At 35.6% G+C, this 26,396-nt stretch overlaps 1 protein-coding gene across 2 annotated transcripts in view; it reads left to right on the top strand.

Annotated features, from left to right (window-relative positions):
- SNX2 (sorting nexin 2) overlaps positions 1-26,396 on the top strand; it is a 53,533-nt gene that overhangs the window by 5,276 nt on the left and 21,861 nt on the right. For both annotated transcript variants that reach the window (XM_004267429.4, XM_033423729.2), the window contains exons 2-6: positions 16,650-16,767; positions 21,461-21,624; positions 22,994-23,060; positions 23,396-23,439; positions 25,148-25,289. In XM_004267429.4, coding sequence (XP_004267477.1) covers positions 16,650-16,767; positions 21,461-21,624; positions 22,994-23,060; positions 23,396-23,439; positions 25,148-25,289 — 535 coding nt within the window. The remainder of the gene's footprint in view (positions 1-16,649; positions 16,768-21,460; positions 21,625-22,993; positions 23,061-23,395; positions 23,440-25,147; positions 25,290-26,396) is intronic.

Here is a 26,396-nt window from a genome sequence, read left to right as displayed (position 1 = left end):
TGGAGAGGATATACAGAAAGCTCTGATACAGACAGACTGTGACTATATGATCTGAAAACACTGAAAGTACCAGTGAAATGGGAGCGATTCTAACTCCTATCAGCATTCCTGACACATAGTAGATGAACAGTAAGTGTTTCTTTTGGCTAGGAAAAGCCATTGAGATGATAATATTTAAGAGAGACTTCGAAGGGTGGAATGAAATTTCAGTGTGGGAGAATGGCACGTGTCATTTAAGGTTCAGTCCATATTTTAGGGAACCATAAATAATTCTGAGTGGCTGAATATAGGATGTTACAGGTTAACGTGGTGAGATTGTGAACAGCTTTGAAATTTGTTTTGTAGGCGCGTGAGAGCTCTGGAAGATTTTCAGGGCAGTAACATGATCACCTAGGAAGCTTAATGTGCTAGTGGTCTGAGGGATAAATTTGAGTGCGAGGTATCATTGGTAGGTTGATGAGCCAGAGGTTATTTTAAATCTGAGGTTAAAAGCCTCAAGAAGAAAAGTGCAAATAATAAAGGAGAGAAAGAAGTTGATGCAATAGCAGATTAAAAGGTAGACATCTTAAGACTTACAATGTCTAGGGGAAGGAATTATAAGTTTATTTCATTTGGGAATAAGTTACACCAATGCAGATACTATCAGACAGCTAGAAATACTGGGTGGCTAGAGATACAGATTCAATACAATTTATTGAATGGTGACACTAAACCAAACTAGTTTAGTAGAAATCTAGTCCTTGCCCTTACGGAGTATATGAACCAACAGGAGTCAACATAATAAACACACCTGTGTGAACAAGCATCTGCAATACCAGGTGATATATGTGTAATTGAAATATGCACATGGTACAGAAATAGTATAGAAAACTGGAGTGACTTAATTGCATAGAGATGATCTTTGAAACCCTGAAAAGTGGGTGACATTATCAAGAGAGCAAGTAGAGTAAGACTAAAGAGTCTTTGGATAAAGAACTGAAGTTAGTATCTATTGTTCTAACACAACAGGTAGTAACAGCGTATCTTGTTTTCCTAATTCTGTCTTCTTTGGGTTGGCATCCAACTTTAAATGTTTTAATTTTTTTGAAAATTTCATTATGAATTACCTATGTTTAAGAGGAAAGACATTTCGTGACCAGGTATTTAAAGGCAACAGCATGGAAAATACTAGAAAGAGATTTATGACGAGGTATAAGTCTAATTGACTACTTTCCCTGGAAGCCATTAAATATAAGGGTTTTGGAATGAACTATTTTTAGTGCCTGTAAAAAATGTTATTCTATGTAGTTGCTTGAGGCAGAGGTGCTCAGTTTTTTTCAGTTTTTTCTTAAAAAGAATAATTTTATTTATTTATTTTTTTTGCCATGCTGCACGGCTTGTGGGGTCTTAGTTTCCTGACCGGGGATTGAACCCAGGCCCTCAGCGGTGAAAGCTCAGAGTCCTAACCACTGGACTGCCAGGGAACTCCCCAGATTTGTCCTTAATGTTACTTTTCAAATGCCCACTTTCCTATAAAATTGAACTCTGGTGTTTTTTTCCTGTGATGATGGTTTTTAGTTGTGATAAAATTTACCTCAGTAAAGTTCACTACCACCTCAATCAAGATATAGGACACTTCCATCACCTCCTAAAAATTCTCTCATGTAGTTAACGCCTCCCACTCGCAGCCTCTGGCACCCACTGATCTGTTTTTTGCCTATAGTTTTGTCTTTTCCAGAATTTCATATAAATGGACTCATATAAATGGAATTATATTTTTTATAAATAAAACAGTATGAAATTTCCTGAATGTAGCTTCTTTAACTTAACCTAAAGTATCTAATATTTATTGATGTTGTTGCATGTATCAGTAATTCATTCCTTTTTGTTGCTGAATTTAGTATTCCATTGTATTGTGTATCACAGTTGTTTGTTGTTGAATGTTTATGTTGTTTACAGTTTCGGGCATTAATGACTAGAAACGACATAAACATCTTATGTACAGATTTTTTTTTTTTTTTTTTTTTTGTGATACGTGGGCCTCTCACTGTTGTGGCCTCTCCCGTTGCAGAGCACAGGCTCCAGACGCGCAGGCTCAGCGGCCATGGCTCACGGGCCCAGCCGCTCCGTGGCATGTGGGATCTTCCCAGACCGGGGGATGAACCCGTGTCCCCTACATCGGCAGGCGGACTCTCAACCACTGCACCACCAGGGAAGCCTTACGTACAGATTTTTGTATGAACGATTTTCATTTCCTTTGGGAAAATACTTAGAAGTAGGATTGCTGGTTGTATGGTAAATACATGTTTAACTTTCTAAGAGACTGCCAAACTTTTTGCCAGAAAGGTTCAAGGGAGATAGAGCATAGGGAGATGAAGTTAATTACTTTTAGTCTTGCAAGTTAATGGCTCTAGTAATGATATAACTCAAGTTATAATAATAACTAGTAATATAACCCAAGACCATGTCCATTAGGACAGTGTTCTCCAAGTCTGAGAATTGATAATATATGGTTTCATTAAAATGAAAGCATGATGTTTCAAGACAAAAGTATGTTATGGTATTTCCTCCCATCATAAAAGTTATTTTAATATTGAAGTTTTAGGGACTTTCCTGGTGGCGCAGTGGTTAAGAATCCACCTACCAATGCTGGGGACACAGGTTCGAGCCCTGGTCCAGGAAGATCCCACATGCCATGGAGCAACTAAGCCCACACACCACAACTACTGAGCCTGCACTCTAGAGCCTGCAAGACACAACTGCTGAGCTGGCATGCCACAACTGCTGAAGCTGCATGCCTAGAGCCTGTGCTCCGCAACAAGAGAAGCCACCGCAATGGGAAGTCCACGCACTGCAACGAAGGGTAGCCCCCACTCACCATAACTAGAGAAAGCCTGCCTGCGACAATAAAGACCCATTGCAGCCAAAAATAAAATAAATAAATACATTTCTTTAAAAATATATATTGACACTTTATTCCTATTCAAAGAGTCACACTTTGTATGTATTATTGAGTGTTTGAATCCTGAAGGCTAGTCTGAAGGAAACTAAGTGCCTCTGGATTTGCCTGTTTTAGTCTCTGGTCAGGTTTTCATTCATTTTATCTCTGAAATATAAAAAAATTGTAAAAGATTCTAAGAAAGAAAGAGAAAGAAGAAAAAGATAACTGCCAGACTGTTTTCTTCCATGATGGAGAATTCAGTTGTTCCACATCCTTGTCAGCACTTGTTAGTGTCAGTTTTATTTCAGGCAGTGGCATGCTTGGGGCTGGCTTATACTGACTTGAAAGAACTGATGTTTAAATTTTCAGGAATTTTGTAAACTGTTTAGTAAACAGCCATTGTTAAAAATTAAATTATATAAACATAAATTATATTAAAAAAACAAAGGTAATGAATATATAAAACTTGTCGCTTCCTAATTACTATGTTTTACTAGTTTCTGTATTATGTCTGTTGTATCCGTATGGTGGAAAGTAACATATCTTCCTAGCTCCACATTCAGTCGGGAGAAATCAGCCACAGAGGGTATGTTTATGTCACAGAAATAAGCAAAAGCTAAAATTCAGGGTCTTCTCTCCCAAAGACCTGATTGCTAAACATATACCAGCATACCAGTGATTTTTAGCCAGTCTAAAAGGTATGTAGTGTTATCTAATTGTGGTTTTAATATACATTCCTTAACAGTTAATGAAGGTGTGTATCTTTTCACATACGTGTTCACTATCTGAAAATTGTCTTCTTTGGTGAAGTGTTCTTTTGTATCTTTTAGCCATTTTAAAATGGGTTTCCTTATTGAGTTTTGAGAATTCTTCATGTATTCTGAATACACATCCTTTGCCAGATGTGTGTTTTGAAGATATTTTTTCCCAATCTGTGCCTTGTTTTATCCTTTTTTAATTGATAGTACTTCATATGTTACATATGAAATCCTTGGCTAACATTAACACAAGGTCACAAAGGTTTTGCTTATGTTTTTTCTATAAGTTTTATAGTTTTAGCTTTTATATTTGGACTTCAGATTGATTTTGAGTTAATTTTCTTATGAGTTGAGGTTCTTTTTTTTTTTTTTTTTTTTTTTTTTGCGGTACATGGGCCTCTCACTGTTGTGTCCTCTCCCGTTGCGGAGCACAGGCTCTGGACACGCAGGCTCAGCGGCCATGGCTCACGGATCTAGCCGCTCCACAGCATGTGGGTTCTTCCTGGACCGGGGCATGAACCCGTGTCCCCCGCATCGGCAGGCAGACTCTCAATCACTGTGCCACCAGGGAAGCCTGAGGTTCATGTTTTTGAATATAAATATCTTGTTGTTCAACCACCATTTACTGAAAGATAATCATTTTACAGTTTGTTTTATGGCTCAGAATATGGTCTTCTGTGGTAAATATTATGTGTGCACTTGAAAAGAATGTATTTAGTCTGATATTGGGTGGAATGTTCTATAAATATTGTTAGTTGATAGTATTTTTCAGTACATGCAACAAACATCAGTGAATTTCAGATGTTTTATATTAAGTTAGAGAAGCTAGACTTTAAAAGTTTCTTCATTGGGTTGTCTTTGCATCTTTGTCAAAAATCAGTAGAGCATATATATTTCTGGACTCTGTTTCATTGATCTTTTGGCTATCTTTTTGCCAGTTCTGTGCTGTCTTGATTACCTTGATTAACTGAGTTTTGAAATCAGGTAGTGTGAATCCAGTGACTTTGTTCTTTTCAAAATAGTTTTGACTATTCTAGTTCTTTTGCCTATCCATATAATTTTAGAATCTATTTATTGATTTCTATCAAAAATTCCTGCTGAGATTTTAATTGAGATTGTAATGAATCCATTAATTAGTTTGGGGGAGAATTAACATATTAACAATATTGAGCCTTTAAGCCATAAGTATACTATTTCTCTCTTTTTTTTTTTCTTTTAGGTCTGTCTTGATCTTTTTCATCAGTGTTCATAGTTCTTAGCATACAGATCTAGTACATATTTTATTAGTTTTACCTATTTTATAGTTTTTTGGTGCCTTTATATCTTTCACGTTTGCTCATTGGTGGCATATTTACCCTGCTTTCTGCAACTGTTGCTAAACATTCTAGTTCTAGTGGGTTTTTTTATAGAACCTTTGGGATTTTCTATGTAAACAGTCATGTCTCTGATTAGAGTTTTATTTCTTTCCAATCTGTATGTCTTTCTTTTTCTTGTCTTAATGCACTAGTTAGAACCAATATTGTAATACTGAACAGAAATGGTGAGAGTGGGTATCTTTTCCCCTTTCGTGCTAATAGGAGGAAAATATTCATTTTTTTCTCCCTTAAATATGATTTTTTTTTGGTAGATGACCTTTATTGGGTTAAAGAAGTTTCCTTCTATTTCTAGTTTTCTGACTTTTGTATCTCTGAATGATGTTGATGTTGGTGAATGAGTTTTCTGCATCTAATAAGATGTTCATATAATTCTCTTTAGTTTATTGATAAACTGGATTATATTGATTGATTTTCAAATGTTGACTAAACCTTGAATTCCTGGCATAAACCCCACACAGTCATAATGTGTTTATACTTTTTATATATTGCTACATCCAGTTTGCTAGTGTTTTTCTGTTATTGTGTCTGTGTTTGTGAGAGATATTTGTGTGTCATTTTCTTTTACTAGTTATGTCTGATTTTGGTATCAGAAATGCTTACCTCATTAAATGAGTTGGAGAGTGTTTCCTCCTCTTCTATATTCTTGAAGAGGTTGTGTGGAATTAGTCATATGTCTGCCTTAAGTGTTGACAGAACTTGCTAGTAAAATCATCTGAACATGTTTTGTTTGCTGGGCGATTTTTAACTTCAAATTCAGTGTATCTGATAGATACAGAAGTATTTCTTCTTGTTGAGCTTTGGTGGTATGTGACTTTCAAGGAATTTGTCTGTTCAGTGTAAGCTGTGAAATTCATGGGCATAGGTTTTTCATAATACTCCATTATCCTATTACTGTATCTGTGTAGTCTGGGTAATGCCCCTCCTTTTTCATTGCTTATATTGGTAATTTATGTCATCTCTTTGTTTGCTTATTTATTCATTCATTTTAATCATGCTAAAGGTTTGTCATTTTATTGGAATCTTTCCAAAGAATCCATTTTTGGTCTCTTGGTTTCTTGTTTATTTTTTGTTTTGTGTTTTAGTTTCATTAATTTCCTTCTGCTTGCTGTCTGTTTAGTTTGCTCTTCTGTTTTGTCAAGCTTTGATCATTGGTTTAAGACTTTTTTTTTTTGAGTGCTAGTATTTAGCTATGTATTTCGCTGTAAGCACCGCTTTAGCTGCATCCCACAAATTTTGATACTGTGTTTTTGTTTTTATTCAATTTAAACTATTTTCTAGTCACAAGTTTCCCTTGTGATTTCCTGTTTGACTTATAGGTTATTTAGAATGTGCTAATTTCCAAAATTTGAGGATTTTCCAGATAGTTTTCTGTTGCTGATACAGGTTTATTTTATTAGTGTCAGAGAATGTTTTATGACTCCAGTTCTTTTACATTTGTTAAGGTTTGTCTGATGGCCCAGAATGTGATCTGTTATGGTGAACAGTTTGTGTACACTTGAAAAACATGTATATAGTCTAATGTTATTGTTGAAGTGTTCTCTAAATGTTAAGTCAAGTTGATTGATAGTATTTTCCAGGTCTTCTCTATCTTCCCTTATTATCTATTTATTGTATCAATTACTGTAATTTAGTATTATTGTAATTTCTTGGTAAATTGATCCTTTTATCACATGATACCCCTCTTAATTGCTGATAATACTCCTTATTCTTAAGTTTATTTTATCTGATGTTAATGTAACACTCCAGCTCTTCTTTGGTAGCATGACATGTTTTTTCCATTCTTTTACTTTTAACTTACCTATGTCTTTAAAGTAGGGTTTTATAGGCAGCATATTGTTGTGCATTGTTATTTTTGTACACAATATGGTCACTTCTGTCTTTTAATTGGGGTGTTTAGAATATTTACATTTAATGTGATTATTGGTGTGATTGCATTAGATCTAGCATTTTATTTGATTACTGTTTTTCTCTTCTGTTTTTCCCTCTGAAAACAGAGGGAAATATATACCTAAACATTTACAGTCCAATTAGAGTTAATATTGTACTTTGACAAACAAAATTCAGAGCCTTACAACCATATAGGTCCATTTATCTTCCTTCTTTCATGTTGTATTTCTCATGTGTATTACATTTCCATTCATTGAAAACTTTACCATTGTTATAATTTTTGCTCTCATAGTTACACACATTTTAAATAACTTTTAAGAAAAGAAAAATGGTCTATTTTATTTCCACAGTTACCATTTCTTTGGTTCTTTTTTTTTAAACATTTTTATTTATGTATTTATTTGCCTGCATAGGGTCTTAGTTGCATCATGTGGGCTCTTTGTTGTGGCATGCGAGCTTCTCTCTAGATGCAATGTGTGAGCTCCAGAGCGTGTGGGCTCAGTAATTGTAGCACGTGGGCTCTGTAGTTGTGGTACGCAGGCTCCAGAGCACAGGCTCAATTGTTGTGGCATGCTGGCTCTCTAGTTTTGGTGCATGGGCTCCAGAGCCTGGGCTCAGTAGTTGCAGCACATGGACTCTCTAGTTGTGGCACGTGGGCACAAAGGCTCTCTAGTTGTGGCATGCGGGGTCTAGAGCCCCCGGGTTTAGTTGCCCCACAGCATGTGGGATCTTAGTTCTCTGACCAGGGATTGAACCCATGTCCCCTGCATTGAAAGGTGGATTCTTAACCACGGGACCACCAGGGAAGTCCCACATTGCAGCCATTTTTAATAATGAGGCTGCATCTAGTTTTCTCTGAAGTTGTCCTGTTTGGAGTTTTCATTTTTTTGGATCTGTAAATTAATGTCTTGCACCAAATTTGGAGAGTGTTTAGGCATCATTTCTTTAAATATTGTTCTGCATTGCTCTTTTTCTAGGACTTCAGTAACATGAATGTTAGACCTTTTTATACTGTTTCACAGATCCTTGGGGTTCTGTTCATTTTCTTCATTTCTCTTTTCCTCTCTATTACTCAGATTGGAGATTTCCTAGTGATTTATCTTCAAGGTCACTAATTTTTTCTTTCAAGAACTGTAAAGGGTAAACTTTACCCTCCTGGTAAGGTAACAGATTAACTTGTTTTATGGTTGCTGGAAGTTGACGTGGTAAAGGACTTTCTTAAAGCATAGCAAGTATTGGGTTAGCCAAAAAGTGCCTTCGGTTTTTAAGTAAAAATAAAAGACACACTTTTCATTTTCACCAAGAACTTTATTGAGCAACGTATTCAACCTTTTGTTCCACTACCTTCTGCCATTTTCCAGGCAACTTCATAATTCCATCTTCCCAAAACTTTTTGTCTTTTTGAGCAAAGAATTGTTCTAGATGCTTTTTTTTTTTTTTTTTTTTTTTTTTTTTTGTGGTACGCGGGCATCTCACTGTTGTGGCCTCTCCCGTTGCGGAGCACAGACTCCGGACACACAGGCTCAGCGGCCATGGCTCATGGGCCCAGCCGCTCCGTGGCATATGGGATCTTCCCAGACCGGGGCACGAACCCATGTGCCCTGCATCGGCAGGCGGACTCTCAACCACTGCGCCACCAGGGAAGCCCTGCCTATTTTTTACTTTTAGATCATTGTTTCTGTATTCTATCCAGAGCTTTTAGTGTTAATCAGTGGGAGAAAGAGGATTAGGTGGGCTTCTTTAGTCTTCGTTGCAATCCAAAGCACTAATTGTTTTGTTTTGTTTTTGTTTTTGTTTTTTTTTGAAGAGATATTAGCAACCTTGAAACTTTTAATAAAAATAATCTCTAGAAAACTACTAAATGATGATACAGGGGAAGAAAAGAATATATATTTATTAAAAACACTGATGTCTCCTCATTGCCTGTCTCAGACAACTATAATTCTGATCACCCAGAAGCTGTTACTGTACCCTTCCACCATCACTTTCTTGTTTGATGGACCACTCTCTCCTTACTCCTTTCCATCCAGTGGAGAACAACTCTTCCTGAACTCACTAGGAAACTGAAGGAGACATGGAGAGGCAGGGGCAGAGATAAGTGAGTCCTGAGAGCCTTTAATGAGTGACTGCTCCATGACTGCTCTGTGAGCAGTGGAGCAGGGCACTCCATGCTGCTGATGGATGGGCACCAATAGAAAGTGCATGCCTCATAGTCTCCCCACAGTGGGGTGACTGCTGCCACCACAGCCATTACTGGAGTTGCTCACCCGTCCACACCATTCCCATCTTGTTCTCCACTCTCAGGCACTGAACTATGATATAAAAGAGTCCTTTTTGTTACATCAACATGCCAGTTTTTCATTCTCTGACTTTGATGTCAGAGAAAAATGAATATCCAAGATATTAGAGTAGTATAAACATTCAGTTATGATAAGAATACGTTATAGGTTGTTAATAGTCTACATATATTATAGCTATGGCCTGCATTACAATTTTTACTTTGAATAGACGTATCTATTTTAGAGAATTGAAGAGGGAAAACGTAGTTTCTTTTTGTTATTCAGATATTTAGCATTTCTGTTGCTTTTCCTTCATTCATTGTTTCCTCTTGTATCATTTTTCTTAAGCGTAAAGAATTTCCTTTACTGTTTTTTTAGACCTGGTTTATTGATGGAGAATTATCTTGTTTGTGCTTCATCTGAAAACTGTTTTACCTTTATTCCTGAACGGTATTTTTGCTGTTTATAGATTTGTGGGTAGACAGTTCTTTCTTCCATCACTTTGAAAGTATTCTTAGACTGTTTTCTTAGTCTTTGTGATTTCTGATGAGAAATCTCTGGTCATTTTAATTGGTGTCCCCCTGTAAAAATGGGTTTTTTCTCTCACTACTTTCATTTGTTTCTCTAATACTTTTATTTTTAGCTGTGTGATGATGTGTGTAAACATAGTTTTCTCTGGTTTTATCCTCTTTGAGGTTTGCTCCTATAAATTTATGTCCTTCAACTTCAGGAATTTTCAACCATTTCTTCTGTAAATATTTGTGCAAAAATTTTTCATCTGTCCAGGAACTTCAGTGACATGAGTGTTAGACTTTTTGATATTATCTTACAGACTCCTGAGGCCTTGTTCATTTTTTTTTTAATATTTACTTTTTTATTTATTTGGCTGCATCGGGTCTTAGTTGCGGCATGCAGGATATTTTGTTGTGGTGCACGGGCTCAGTAGTTGCGGCACAAGGGCTCTCTACTTGTGGCACACAGGCTCTAGAGCACGTGGGCTTAGTTGCCCTGCAGCATGTGGGGTCTTAGTTCCCCAACCAGGGATCGAACCTGTGTCCCCTGCATTGGAAGGCGGATTCTTAACCACTGGACCACCAGGGAAGTCCCCCTTGTTCATTTTATTCAACTTTTGTTTCACTGTTATTCAGATTGGATACTTTATGTGGATTTATTTTCAAGTTCACTGACACTTTTTTCTGTCATCTTCAGTCTTTTATTGAACCCATCATGAGAACTTTTTTTTTTGTGTGTGTGTGTGTGGTACGCGGACCTCTCACCGCTGTGGCCCCTCCCATTGCAGAGCACAGGCTCTGGACACACAGGCTCAGCGGCCATGGCTTACGGGCCCAGCCGCTCCACGGCATGTGGCATCCTCCCAGACCGGGGCACAAACCGACGTCCCCCGCATCGGCAGGCGGACTCTCAACCACTGCGCCACCAGGGAGACTGAACTTTTTACTTTAGATAATTTTTTTCAGTTCTGAAATTTTCCTTTTTTTTTTTGGTAGTTTCTGTTTCTTTGCTGTGAACATCTTTCTTTTCATTCACTTCATATGTATTTACCTTTATCTCATGGAGCATAGTTAGAAAAGCTTTTAAAAGTTTGTTTGATTAATACTTCGAACATCTGAGCTGTTTTGGGTTGGGATCTGTTGATTGTCTTTTCTCTTGAGATTTGGTCACAGGTTCATTACACAGGCATTAAATTATAGCAGTGAGTTGAGACTGACTATTTTTAAAGTTGCGTTTAGTTTTTACAAATTTTGGTGTTTTGTTTTTTCAAAGTTATTATCAAGCAAGGTTAAGAAATGCAAAAAGAAATCGAATCAGGTGATTTTAGATTTAGAAATTGTGAAATAGTAAAATGTGTAGGTAAAAAAAAAAGACTGTTATAGCAATTTTGATATACTTCTCATTAAATAGACAAAAAAATGGTACTTAAGGAAATTTATGTAACCATAGACAAGTTAGTGTGCAGGCAGAACTACAATCCAGAGCTTTGATCTCCAGGAAATTTTGGTATTCAAAAATAAAATCTTTGTTCAAAATGAAGTTGAGGGTACAGGTATATTATATGTAGGTCCTTAATGCCTGTATCTTATTCAAAACAAGTACAGTTCTCCCTCAGTATCCACAGGGGATTGGTTCCAGGACATCCCACAGATACCAAAAATCCCTTTTATGGAAGTCTCTTATATAAAATGCCATAGTATTTGCATATAATCTATATACAATCTCTCCCATATATTTAAAATCATTTCTAGATTATTTATAATACCTATGTCAATGTAAATGTTTGTAAATAGTTGTAAGTACAAGGTAAATGCTGTGTAAGTGGTTGCTGGTGTGTGGCAAATTCCAGTTTTGCTTTTTGGAACTTTTTGGAATTTACTTTTTTAATATTTTTAATCTTCAGTTGGTTGAATCTGTTGGAACCCCAGAAACAGAGGGCCAACTGCTGAAAACATTTATTTTTAATGAGTAGTGTCAGGAAACCGGGTCACATGTGTAACTATTTCTCTTATATAATGGCATATTAAAAGCATCTTTCTGTGTCAGTAAATGCCACTCTGCTACTACATGGTTTGAAAAATAGACTACTTTTTAGAGCAGTTTTAAGTTCACAGCAAAATTGAATGGAAGGTATAGAGATTTCCCATATAATGCCCCTACACATGCATTTTCCTTCATTATCAACATCCTCCACCATAGTGGTACTTTTGCTACAATTGGTGAAACCACTTTGACACATCATAATCACCCAAGATCCATAGTTTACATTAAGGTTCACTTAGTATTGTACATTCTCTGGGTTTGGACGAACGTATAATGATATATGTTCACTGTTACAATATCATACAGAGTAGTTTCACTGTCCTAAAAATCCTCTCTGCTCTGCCTGTTCATCCCTTCCTTCCCCCAACCCACTGACCTTTTTACTATCTCCATAGTTTTGCCTTTTCCACAGTGTCATATAGTTGTAATTATACAATATGTGGCTTTTTCAGACTGGCTTCTTTCACTTAGTAATATTTAAGTTTCTTCTGTATTTTTTCATGGTTAGAAAGCTCATTTCCTTTTAGTTTGAATAATATTCCATTGTCTGGATGTACTGTAGTTTATTTACCCATTCACCTACTGAAGAACATCTTCATTGCTTCCAAGTTTTTGCAATTATGAATAAAGCTGTTGTAAACATTATGTGCATGTTTTTGTATGGGTATAAGTTTTCAGCTCCTCTGGATGAATACTAAAGTTCACGGTTGCTGGAATGTATGATAAGAGTATGCTCATCTTATAAAAGTACTGCCAAATTGTCTTCCATAGTGGCTGTACCACTTTGCATTCCCACCAGCAGTGAATGAGAATTCTTGTTGCCCCACATCCTCATCAGCATTTGGTGTTGTCAGTGTTCCAAATTTTGACTTTAATAGGTATATAGAATGTACCACTATGAGGTATAATGGTGTCTCATTGTTGTTTTAATTTGCATTTCTCTAATGATATATGATGTGGGGCATATTTTCATATGCTTATTTGCCATGCGTTTATCTTTGGTGAAGTATCTTGAAGGTTTTTGTCCTGTTTTTAAACCGAGTTGTTCATTTTCTAATTGTTTAATTTTAAGAGTTCTTTGTATATTTTGGATCACAGTGCTTTATCAGCTGTGTGTTTTGCAGATATTTTCTCCCAGTCTACAGCTTGTTTTTCCATTTTCTTGACACTATCTTTTGCAGAGCAGAAGTTTTCATTTTAATTTTAGTGGAGTCTGTCTTATCAAGTCTTTCTTTCATGGATTGTGCCTCTGTTGTATCTAAAAACTCATTATGAAACCCAGGGTCATCTGGATTTTCTCCTATGTTATCTTCTAGAAACTTTATACTTTTGTGCTTTACGTTTAGGTCTGTGATCCATTCTGAGTTGATTTTTGTGAAGGGTGTAAGGTCTGTGTCTAGATTCTTTTTTCACATGTAGATTTCCAGTTGTTCCAACACTATTTGTTGAAGAGACTAATTTTTCTCCATTGTATTGCCTTTGATCATTTGTCAAAAAATCAACTGGCCATATTATGTGGATCTATATCTGGGCTCTCTATTCTGTCCCATTAATCTGTTCTTTTACCAGTACCACACTGTGTTGATTATTGTAGCCTATGGTAAGTCTTGAAGTCAGGTAGCTTCAGTCCTCCCATTTTGTTCTTCTCCTTCAGTAATGTCTCTTCTGGGTTTTTTGCTTCTCCGTGTAAACTTTAGCATCATTTTATCGATAGTCACAAAATAACTTGCTGGGATTTTGATTGGTATTGCATTGAATCTGTGGATCAAGTCAGGAAGAACTGACATCTTGACAATATTGAATCTTCCTATTCATGAATATAGAATATCTCTTCATTTATTTAATTCTTTAATTTTGTTCATTAGAGGTTTTTAGTTTTTCTCATATGGATATTGTATTGATACGTATTTTGTTAGATTTATTCCTAAGTATTTAGTTGTTTTGGGTGCTGATGTAAATGTTTTTTTTTTTTTAATTTCAAATTCTGTTTGTTTGTTGCTGGTATATAGAAGTGATTAACTTTTGTATGTTAACCTGTATCCTACAGCTTTGCTATAATTGCTTATTAGTTCTGGGAGCCTTTTTTGTCAGTTCTTCTGGATTTTCTACTTAGAGGATCATGTCATCTGTGAACACAGTTTTATTTCTTCCCGATCTATATACCTTTTATTTCCTTGTTTTGTCTTACTGCATTAGCTTGGACTTGCAATATGATGTTGAAAAGCAGTAGTGACAGGGGGGATCCTTGCCTTGTTCCTGATCTTAGTGAGATAGCTCTGAGTTTCTCATTAAGTGTGATGTTAGCTCTAGGTTTTTTGTAGCTATTTCTCAAATTGAGGAGGTTCCCTTGTATTCCTAGTTTACTGAGAGCTTTTATCATGAATGGGTGTTGGAGCCACTCTGCTACATTTTTATGTAGCTGTGCTTTAGGGTATTTCAAACCTTTCAGTATTATAGGCAATCTGGTTGACAAACTTGTGGCCAATTCTTACACATATTTGTAATTATTTTCTTAGAATTCAGTTAATAGATAGTCATTGAGTGTTTGCGGCCAGGAACCTGATAAAAAGTAATAAGCAAAATAAGACATTCTTCTTTCCTTATAGAATTTGTAGTCTATAAACAGATAATAATTATAATATAGTATGGTAAGAGAAATTATGGCAAAAGAAATAGATATGCTGTGGAAGCATATATATCACTCACCTAACCAGACTCAGCTAGAGATGAGATTGAGGTGGTCAGGAACATCTTCTAGACGAAGCTTATAATAAAAGCTTATTTGTTTCCAAATTTCTTCAAGAAAAAATGCTAAGGTAAATAGAGGCATACCTTTGTGAGAGTTTGGTCTATAAGCATGAGCTATGAGCTCCTGAGAGAAAAAAAAACGCTTTTTAAAATTTTCCCATAAGGAATTTAAACTGTTTTTGAAAGCTCTTAAGAAATGTCCTCATGCTGAAGAGGATAGTTTACTCAAAAAGCTGATCAGAAAATCTTATGAATTAGGAGTGGCCTTAAAAGATTATTCATCCTTGGGGACTTCCCTGGCGGCACAATGGATAAGACTCCACACTCCCAGTGCAGGGGCCCCAGATTTGATCCCTGGTCAGGGAACTAGATCCCACAGGCATGCTGCAACTAAGACCTGGTGCAACCAAATAAATAAGTAAATATTAAAAAAAAAAAAGAAGAAGAGACATGTCTCAGTGTTCCCTGGACAGTGTTTAAAAAAGAAAAATTATTCATCCTACAAAAAATTTACTAATCTTAAAACAAAGTTGATAATTTACCCTTACTAAAATTAAGAACTTCTATTCATCAATACCTACCATTAAGTAAGTGGAAAGGCATTAAGTACGGACTGGGAGAAAAATATTTGTGATACATATCTCACAAAGAATTTGTATCTAGAACATGTAAAGAATTACAAATCAATAGGAACAATAGAAAAAAATAGGGAAAATATTTGAAGAGACCCTTCCCGAAAGAAGATATCCAAGTGTCCGTTAATCATATGAAAAATTGCTCAGCATCATTATTCATCTGGGAAATGCAAATTCAAACCACAAAAGATACACTCTACACCCTCCATAATCGCTAAAACGAAAAAGATGGAATATAGTAAAGTGTTAACAAGGGTGTGGAGCAACTGAAATTTTCATATATTACCGGTGGGAGTATAAATTAAATAACCACTTTAGAAGAATGTTTAGTGATATCTTCTAAAGAACATTCACCTACCCTATGATCCAGGTATTTCACTACTAGGTACATACCAAACAGACATTTGTTCACTGTTTGCTAAAAGATATATGTACTAGAAAGTTTATACAGTGCTATTGGTAGTGGTATAAAACTGATAATGAAATTTGAAAATCCAAATGCCCATCAACAGTAGAATGGATCAATTATGATGTATTTACACAGTGAAATATTTACAGAAACGAAAATGAGTGTCCTATTATTACATACAATAATATAGAAGAATCTCATATATATAACATTAAGATAAAAAACCAAATACACAACAATATATTTTGTATGATTCCAGTTCCATGAAGAGTGAAAACAGGAAAAACAAATCCATGTTGGTAGAAGCCTGGGTGGAGAGAGGGTAAAGAATGGGAGGGAGCATGAGTGGAGCTTCTAGAGTTGATGATAATGTTCTCTTTCTTGATCTGGGTGCTGATTACACAGGGATGTTGGGTTTGTAAAAATATCTAGCTGTGCACTTTTGACATATTCAACTTCCTTTTTGTTATTTTTAAAAAAAAAATAGTATTGGTTTTAATTATTACTATAAGAAAACTGTGATAAAACTAAAAGCTTTACAATCTTCATTCCATTTTGCTGACCTTTGTACTTTAAAAAGTACAAAAATAGTCCCTTAGCTTAGTTGAAATGTAAATATTTGGGGGAGGGCATATTTTTAGTTTGAAACTATAGAAATTTTAGAATAATTGTAGTCTCAATTTAACTACTGTTAAAGCTTCCTCTTACAGTAAAGTAAGTAGTTGGAACTTCTTACTCATGCAACATGTTTTCAAGATATGATATTTATTATTATGTCATAATATTATATACTATGTAAATCATTAAAATTTGTTTTTGTTAATTATAAGTCAACATGGCAAATTAGTGTATCTAACTGGGTGACTAGAGAAGATTTTATTTTTAAATCTTAAGTGACTTCTTGTTAAGAAAGGAGAAAGTGAGTAAAAGTATGTTTTTGATTCATTCTTACCCTCAAAGGAGGAACTATAAATAGCTGTTAGTCTTCTTTTCTTATCAAGAGAATATTCTATTTCTGTAGTGTATAGAGATATAACAGACAAACATGGCAATCCATTGTCAATTATTGTTTTTTTAACAGTCAAGTCCATCATCTCCAGATCCAGCTAGTCTTATTACAGAAGATATTAGTACGAACTCCAATGGTCCAAAACCTGCAGAAGTTGTGCTGGATGATGACAGAGAAGACCTTTTTGCAGGTAATTATAAGTACCTTTATTTAAAAAAAAAATAATTGTCAATTATAGCATATATTCTGTTAGAAAATATTCTCTAAAGCAGAACTGACATTTTGTGTAAAGTATTAATGGTAGCTCTTCTTGTTACCAACTGAGGAGGATAGGAAATTTCAGTTAATTTGCTTTGTGAAAAATAAAGACTGTTGAAAGAAGCACAAATGTGATCCTTTCTGGTTTTAAGCATGTGAAAATAAGTCACACTAATAATTTGATTATTTTGATCAGTACTTGGACTCAAACAAACGGTTGTGGCATTCATACTTTGAGAAATAGCAAGTGATTATATTTTCTTTTTACTTACAAGTTGTCACAAAGCAAAATTAAACTCTGGACTTAAAAACCACTTAATTTAGGGACTTCCCTAGTAGCGCAGTGGTTAAGAATCCGCCTGCCAGTGCAGGGGACATGGGTTCGATCCCTGGTCCGGGAGGATCCCATATGCTGTGGAGCATCTAAGCCCGTGCACCACAACTACTGAGCCTGCGCTGTAGAGCCCGCAAGCCACAACTACTGAAGCCTGCATGCCTAGAGCCCGTGCTCTCCAACAAGAGAAGCCACCGCAATGAGAAGCCCGTGCACCGCAAGAGAGAGTAGCCCCCGCTCTCTACAACTAGAGAAAGCCTGTGTGCAGCAATGAAGACCCAATGCAGCCAAAAATAAATAAAATTTTTTTAAATAAAAAAATAATTTAAAACAATCACTTAATTTATAGTCTACATATATTTGAAATCTGTTTTAATAAAATGCTTCAGTATTTACCACATGTTCCATTTTGATTGAATTTTAGGTGAGTAAATTGATATTTCAGGAATTTATTTTTGATATGGGGGCAGGATTTGGTGTAGTCCATTCTACCTTTTAAAAAATTGGACTCTTTAAAACAGTTATCTGTTTTAAGATTAAAATTTAGGTACAAATTAATGTTTGGATATTAAAAAGCAAAATCTTCCTTAGAATTAGTGACACAAATAATTAAAATAGTAAATCTTTGTGTATTTAAGAGCTTAATTTACCTAAACTGGCTTTCATGAGTTAAAACTTAATAATACATCCTCAGCTTTTATAGTGGTTGAATATTCAAACCATCCTGTATTTTTTTTGGCTGCGTTGGGCCTTCATTGCCGCACGAGGGCTTTCTCTAGTTGTGGCGAGCGGGGGCTACTCCTTGTTGTGGTGCTGTGGCTTCTCTTCTTGTGGAGCATGGGCTCTAGGCGCATGGGCTTCAGTAGTTGCTGCACACGGGCCCTAGAGTGCACGGGCTTCAGTAGTTGCAGCACACAGCCTCAGTAGTTGTGGTGAGCAGGCTTAGTTGCTCCACAGCATGTGGGATCTTCCTGGACCAGGGATCGAACCCGTGTCCCCTGAATTGGCAGGCGGATTTTTAAACACTGTGCCACCAGGGAAGTCCTGGCAGGCAGATTCTTAAGCACTGCACCACCAGGGAAGTCCCCTACAAATATGTTTAAAGATACAATCCTCCATCACAGAGGTCCATATAATTTCCTGCTTGATATATGAAAAGTTTTCACTGCAGATAAATTCATGTATTTTATGAATTCACGTCAGAAAGTTAAAAATGTGATACCAAATTCCAATCATTTTCCTACCCCCACCCCCCTTTTTTTGTAGGTGCCTTACAACTTAGAGTATAATGACAGTTAACCAAAGTTGTAATACTCCTTTTTCTTTGCTTTCATGGACTTTTTTCCAGGCAGTCCTTAAAAGTTTTTTCATGGCATTTATGTTTTAATCTGAAAGATGACACAAGTTCTTTCTCTGCTAAGTAGGTGCTAATCTAAAATTGTGCCTATTCCTCTAATAGTAGAGGGTCATACATAGAACACTTAGATTATCCATTTTATTAAAGGATCTTTCACCTTTAAGTCTCAGAATTCTGTTAATGAGTGTGCTGAAACTCTAAAAACAGAACTGTGTGTGTGTGTTTGTGTAAGGAAAGAGGGTTTTCTTGTTTACAGTGTGCCCAGCTGATCAGTTTGCCACATGCGGATTATACAGTGATATTTGCCCACTAAGCTTGATTAGAAAAATCTTTTTTTGTGTTTTAGTCTACCTAGTGCAGCCTATACTAAATATAATGATACAAATATGGTCAATGTCAGTGTTTGTTTTGTTTGTCTTTGTTTTTAAGGAGGGACATGGACTAAGCAGTAAAAATAGTTATTTGTTTCTTTTGTTTCTTTTGTTTATGCTTTATCGTTCATCTTAAACTCAGCTGCATTTCATAATGACATCATTAGGTGTTCTAAGACATGTATCAGAGGAGAAACTATAGGTATTGCTCTAGTGATTTAGCCATTTGGTTTTAAAACCATAAGATTAGATGGTAATTGGTATGTATGCTCATGTATTTTGGGTAGCATTTCAAATACTATTATGTCAGAAGTGGTATTAGAAAAAGTTCAAGTGTGACTTTTGTTACTGTTACTAGCTTACTTACAGAGTGTTCACCAAATATGGGTGACTACAGAGCCCCTTTCCACCATTACTTACATCCTGCACTAAGCTACACTGAACATACTAGGAAGCTGTCCTAGAAGAATAAGGGAGGGTGAGCAAATTGCCAATATTGAAATTGTCCTAGACTTTTAGAATTGTTTCTGCCAGGGTATTTAGCTTATTTCACTTACACTTTTCAGCAAATGATACCAAATCTAAGTTTAATGAGTATTCCTTTGTTTAAAAAATTCTCTGGTGTCTGTGGTATGAGTGAAATATTACTTAGCTGACATTGACATAATCAGTTTATACTTATCTGCAAAGTATCTCTTCCAAGGAAATGCTAATCTTTGTACTTACATATGGGGCATTTTATGGAATCTTTAGGTCTGGTTTTAATTAATTTTTGTTAATTTGTAGTATGTTAGATCACTTCTACTAAAAAATTTTTCATGGGAAGAATTTAAAGCAAATTGTACATTGGTCTGCTGAAACTAAATTTCTATCCATTTTATTTTCTTTTTAAAAAAAATTTTTACTTATTTTTTTATTGAGGTATAGTTGATGTACAATATTGTGTAAGTTTCAGGTTACAACATAGTGATTCACAATTTTTAAAGTTTATACTCCATTTATAGTTATAAAATATTGGCTGTATTCCTTGTGCTGTAAAATATACCCTTGTAGCTTATTTATTTTATGCATAGTAGTTTGTACCTCCTAATCCAAGAGGTAAGATACCACTTCAGGTAAATAACATGTTACTAGTGATATACTTTTTGAGGTATTAAAATGACTCACTATCATTACTACCTTCCCAAACCTCAAGGAATGTAGGAAACTCAGGTTAGAAACGGCTGATCTGATCCTGTTTCCTTTATACTCCTGCCTGCCTTTTCCTGGTAGCATTCTATAAACCAACAGATTATCATTTTGGCCCCTGATTGTAATTTTCACTTTTCTGGCTTTGCTTTTAGCTTATGCTGTTATGGTTGACTCCTGAACAGTATGAGTTTGAACTGCTCGGGTCCACTAATGTGCATTTTTTTAAATTAGCAGATACTACAGTACAGCTTGATCTGAGGTTGACTGAATCCAAGGATGTGGAACCTCGAATACAGAGGAGCCACATATATGGAGGGCCCAACTATACGTTATACTCAGATTTTTGACTGTGTGGAGGGTCGGCAGCCCTAACTCCCGCGTTGTTCAAGGGTCAACTGTATTTCATTTTCGTGGAATGCTTCCCTCATTTTTTCTCTAAACTCATTCAGATCTTCTCAATTCAGTTTCATAAAATATTCCTCATTTTCCCCAGCCTAAATTATTCTGTCCCACTTAACTCAAATTATAGCGTTTATTCTTTAGTTCATACAGCAATTAAATGTCTTGTAATTTTCTTTTTCTCTTGGCTGTTATTTTTCTTTTATTATTATTTAATATTCCACATGCTTATGTCTTGTTTTCCCAACTAGATTATAAACTCCCTGAGGGCAGGTATGATATTTTACATTTCTTTATGGTTCTCCATTGCATTTAGCACATGTTACATAGCTTGTAGACATTCAGTTTATCGATTTGATTTGTTTTTAAATATATTTAATTTTAGATTTTTCAAATGAACGAACACTTTAAATGAAAACCTAAGCACCTGTTTGTTTTGCGTCGTATTTGTGTATTCAGCTAATATCCAGTAATCTTTAGTGGTTAATTGCTTTAGATTACTAACATTGTGGACTTTCCATAACAAAGTTTTAATCCCAGTTGGGATAGTTCTGGGCAGTTTTCTGCCATGAAATTTGTGTTCATATGTATAAAAGAATAGTAATGTTAGCCTGAATACAAGATTTTGGAAGGTAAGTTACCACAAGTATTAGATATATTACAGATCCAAACACAAATGAATGTGGAATTATCCACGTCATTGCTTTCCTACTGGCTTTATCCCTACCACTAGTATAGACAGTTATGCTGACTTACTGGGATTCTTCCTAAAATCAACAAAGTCACTGTTGGTTTTAAAGTTTTGATAAACAATTAAGGAAGGATTCATAAATTATTTATAACAGTTATTTTAAAATAATATTTTGATATTGTGGATCATATAAAAATATTTTTCATAATTTATTGACTGCTCTGTAGACTATTGGGAGTTTGTTACCAGTGTCCTCAACTAACTTGTTTAATTTTTATCTAGAAGCTACAGAAGAAGTTTCTCTGGACAGTCCAGAAAGGGAACCTATACTCTCCTCAGAACCTTCTCCTGCAGTCACACCTGTGACCCCCACGACACTCATTGCTCCCAGAATTGAATCAAAGAGTATGTCTGCTCCTGTGATCTTTGACAGATCCAGGGAGGAGGTATGGAAAAATGTTTATATTCTAAGTTAATATGTAAATAATACATTTTTTGTCCCCCACCCAACATTTCTTTACTGTTAGTCATTTGTAATCAAAGCCTTTTAGTAATGTTTGGAAAAGAACACTGAACTAAAGAGGTCAGGTGATTTGGCTTCTAATTTTATCCCACCCCTTTTTCATCCAGTAACTTGGGCACATCACTGTCCTTCTCAAGTCAAGCAGTTTGTCATTTGTGATCTCATGATGGTAATGTGTGCCTCTCAGTGTTCCTCTCTTGGTCAAATAAGGTAATGTCTGAAAGTGCTTTGAAAACTTAATCACAATAAAGTGGTATCTTGAGTAATTTTATTTGATAAAAGTATAATAAATGTTAATGGGTGATGTCGGCAGAGTAAGAGATGTGTTGTGAGTGGAGAGGAAGCATGAGGACCTTCTAAGGTGTAATGATGGTGTTTTTTCTTAATCTACATTCTGGTTACGAAGATGTGTTTACTTTGTAAAAATCATTGAGCTCTTTACCTAGGATTTATATACTTTATGTGTGTTACAGTTCAAATAAGTCTTACTTTTAAAAAATCTGTACAGGAGGGCAACTTTGAAAAAAATTATCATTAGAAAAACATCCCTTTATTTTTGGTAGCTTTAGACTATTAATATTGCTTTTAAAATTTGTAAGATTTAAGTTTCTGTGTTTTCTTCTTGAAAGTAACAAAAATTTCCCTCAGAACTGCTATTAATAAGGATTGCTTATTTACAATGGATGAAAAGTGCTTCTCTGTAGTCCCGTAGGTTTATCATTTTTCCTACTTCTTTTTTCAGTGAGCTTTATAGTGCTTTCATTGGCTTCAAGAAGAACATGTGTTTACTAGGTAATTGGTGAAATCATGGTGCTCAAGTTGCTTATAATTCCTGCAAGTATATAGGATTCTACTGGCAAAAGTAATGGCTACCTCCTGGTTTTTAAAGAGGAGAGATACAACCTTGAAAAATACTAATGTTAAAAAAAATCAAGGAATTAATTATTTTCATAATCTGAATCTGAAGATTGAGTATATAGAACAAAAACATTCCACAATATTCCTACAGAAGACTACAATGTTTTCTATATATCTGAGGAGTTGGAGGAAAACAAGATTTTCTGTTCCTTCTCCCAGTGATGCTTTTCCTGTTGTCTTTGTGTGTGTGTGTATCTTTTACATAGTCAGGAAATGTGAAAGCTTTTATTGTTTTTCATAAATGGAGTGCTGAGTGACTTTTCAAATTGATGTGACAGTGACCCTAATAAAAGATAGATGGTAAAAATTATAGTTATTAGTATTATGACAGTAATATAAACTGGAATCTTTAATAACAAAAAAAATTTTTCTAGATTGAAGAAGAAGCAAATGGAGATGTTTTTGATATAGAAATTGGTGTATCAGATCCAGAGAAAGTTGGTAAGTTAATATTTATTATATTTTGTACTTGCTTCTTTTTGATAATTAGCTTGGTTGTTAATGTGCTATTTTTCTTAACTAAATGCATTATTACAATATTAAAATGGTGCTTTTATTTTTAAACTCGTGGCAGCTTGTTTTGTTTTTTTCCCCAGCTTTATTGAGGTATAATTGACAAATAAAAATTGTGTGTATTTAGGATGTACAGTGTGATGATTTAATATATGTTATAAAATGATTACTACAATCAAGTTAATGTATTACCTCATATAGTTACCTTGTGTGTGTGCATGTGGTTAAGCTTATGATTTTTAATAGTTTGACTTTTCTTGTAGGTGATGGCATGAATGCTTACATGGCTTATAGAGTAACAACAAAGGTAAGTCTTTTGCTCCTTTAAAAAAATATTGAGCCTTCACCATGTGTAGTATGAGGATACTACAGTGATTAAGGTGTAAGTGATCACTGTCTTTACAAAGGTTATCATCCAGTAAAAGTTGCATATAAATAGCTACAATGAGTTCTGAGTGGTTTGGTAGGTAAAGTATTCCGGGAGAGTATGCGGGAAGGGATCTAATCTAGGCAAAGGTAGGAGAAGTGATTTGGGTGGGAGAGGGACAAAGGGATTTGCTTGCGTAAAAGCCAGAAATCAAGAAAGCATTGTTCTTTCTAGGATCTGCAGGAAGTGATGCCAGATTAAATTGTTTGGCAGTAAGCCTTCCTATATTATGAACAGCCACATTAGGAATTCAGCCTTCATCCTTAGTATATATAATGGAGAGCCATTGAAGAGGTTCAAACAAGAATGTGGTACAATTGATCTTTGTTCTAGAAAGCTTTCTCTGACTCAGTATGGATTGGGAGGATCAAAGTAAAGGTCAGGATTTCGAGTTAAGAGGCGGTTGCAATCCTTAAAGGGATTGTAGGCCTTCAAATCTTAAAGAGAGAGGATCTGAAACAGTCCTAGCTGTGAGAAGCGATTCTTAATACTAAGGAATTAGTTCTAGGGATGAGTGAAATAAATGGCTTCTTGTGATGTATAGGAGGTAGAATCAGTAGAGCTTGGATGTAAGGAGTGAGGAAGGGGGGATGCCTAAGTGTGTGTGTTTTTTTTTTAATCTTTATTGGAGTATAATTGCTTTACAATGTTGTGTTAGTTTCTGTTGTACAACAAAGTGAATCAGCTGTAAGTATACATATATCCCCATATTCCCTCCCTCTTGAGCCTCCCTCCCATGCCTGAGTTTTTTTGTCCCCGTCCCCCCCCCCCCCCCCCCCCCCCCCCGCGGTACGCGGACCTCTCACTGTCGTGGCCTCTCCCGTTGCGGAGCACAGGCTCCGGACGCGCAGGCTCAGCGGCCATGGCTCACGGGCCCAGCCGCTCCGCGGCATGTGGGATCTTCCCGGACCGGGGCACAAACCCGTGTCCCCTGCATCGGCAGGCAGACTCCCAACCACTGCGCCACCAGGGAAGCCCCTGAGATTTTGTCTAGAGGAACCTTGTGGTTGTTGGAGTGATCCTGGAGAAGAGGCAACACAAGGAGAGGAGCACAGTATGGAGTCAGATTTGTTAATTCATTGAACAGATACTTATTTATTAAATACCTTGGGGTCAGGCTCTTTTCCAAGGACTACAGTATAGTAGAAATGCCCTTCACTCATGGAACTTATGTTGGAGCAGGGGAAAATATGGTGAAATTGAGGTGGCAGTGAGATTTAAGTGGAGGTTTCCCTTGGGCTATGTATTATTGGACTGAAGCTCAGAGGAGATCTGGGCCAGAGGTAAAGATTTAAGAATCATTAGCATAAATACAGGTAGAGTCAATGAGATGAGTTAAGGGTAGAATAAAGCAAACATTTTCTGTCCTCTTAAGTTTCTGTAAAAAAAAAAAAAAAAAATTCTATGATTTGGGTGTTTTTCAGTTGTTAGAAATCTTTACATCACATTAGTTAGCTACTCTGCATTTTTTTCAGAGTAGATCAGTGTGTGTGATATGTATATATGCATGTTCACAATTATGTATTACATTAACTTCTAAAAAATTGTTTAGTTTTCAAAATTTGAAATACCTCTTCTTCACTTGTAGACTTCTCTTTCCATGTTCAGTAAGAGTGAATTTTCAGTTAAAAGAAGATTTAGTGACTTTCTCGGTTTGCATAGCAAGTTAGCAAGCAAGTATTTACATGTTGGTTACATTGTGCCACCAGCTCCAGAAAAAAGTATAGTAGGTAAGTATGAATTTTTAAAAATTTATTGTTGTTACTCTTACTAGTTCAGTTTTAACTGTATAGATGTGTCTATTCCATGATCATTCACTATCATGACATCTCAATATCTAGAAATACTGGATTTAAGTATTGTTTTTGATAGTCATTCATCAACTGAAGAATGTATAGCTAAGTTTTATTTTCTAACATTTGAGGATTTGATTTATATAATGTTGTTAAATATTTGACAAGGTGAAAGCAACTAAAAACCCTTTTAGAGTCATTAGAGTATCTTATTATTGAGTAACACTTAGAGAATATTCAATATTATTAGTATATTAACATTTTTCTAAGGGTTTGGAGGTGTTTTGTGCTTAGCTATACATTGTACAAAAAGATTTGATCTAGCCTTGCTCACACAGGAGCTATTTAAACTCATCTTAGTTTATTACGTACTTCAATTTAACATTTAAAAACATTTCTACTTTTACAGGTAATAAAGGCTTACTTAGTTAAGAATATGCAGAATATTACAAAAGAGGAGGAGAACCTCCATTTTCCCACCATTAAAAAACATCTGTCATGTCTTAAAATTTTGTAGTATATTTTCCAAGCTTTTCAGTCATAGGTTTTTATTTATCTCTATTTTTTTATATACATGATTATTATTCTGAAAAGTATTCAAAATGAATTTTACTTATCTTTAAGTTATTGTTTTTACTTTTTTAAACATTTGATTTGAAAAGCAGTTTTATCCATATCTTTTATGATTTTTGAAACCTGATATATTTAAATGTATTTATTATATTCTTTCTCTTTTTTAATTTTTTTTTTTTATAAATTTATTTTATTTATTTATTTCTGACAGCTTTGGGTCTCTGTTGCTGTGCGTGGGCTTTCTCTAGTTGCAGCGAGCAGGGGTTACTCTTCATTGCAGTGCGTTGGCTTCTCATTGTGGTGGCTTCTAGTTGTAGAGCACAGGCTCTAGGCACTCAGGCTTCAGTAGTTGTGACATGTGGGCTCAGTAGTTGTGGCTTGTGGGCTCTAGAGCGCAGCCTCAGTAGTTGTGGCGCACAGGCTTAGTTGCTCCACGGCATGTGGGATCTTCCCAGACCAGGGCTCGAACCC

Source organism: Orcinus orca, chromosome 3 (assembly GCF_937001465.1).
Source record: "Orcinus orca chromosome 3, mOrcOrc1.1, whole genome shotgun sequence".
NCBI classification, from domain to species: domain Eukaryota; kingdom Metazoa; phylum Chordata; class Mammalia; order Artiodactyla; family Delphinidae; genus Orcinus; species Orcinus orca.
This window is presented reverse-complemented; position numbering and strand designations above follow the sequence as displayed.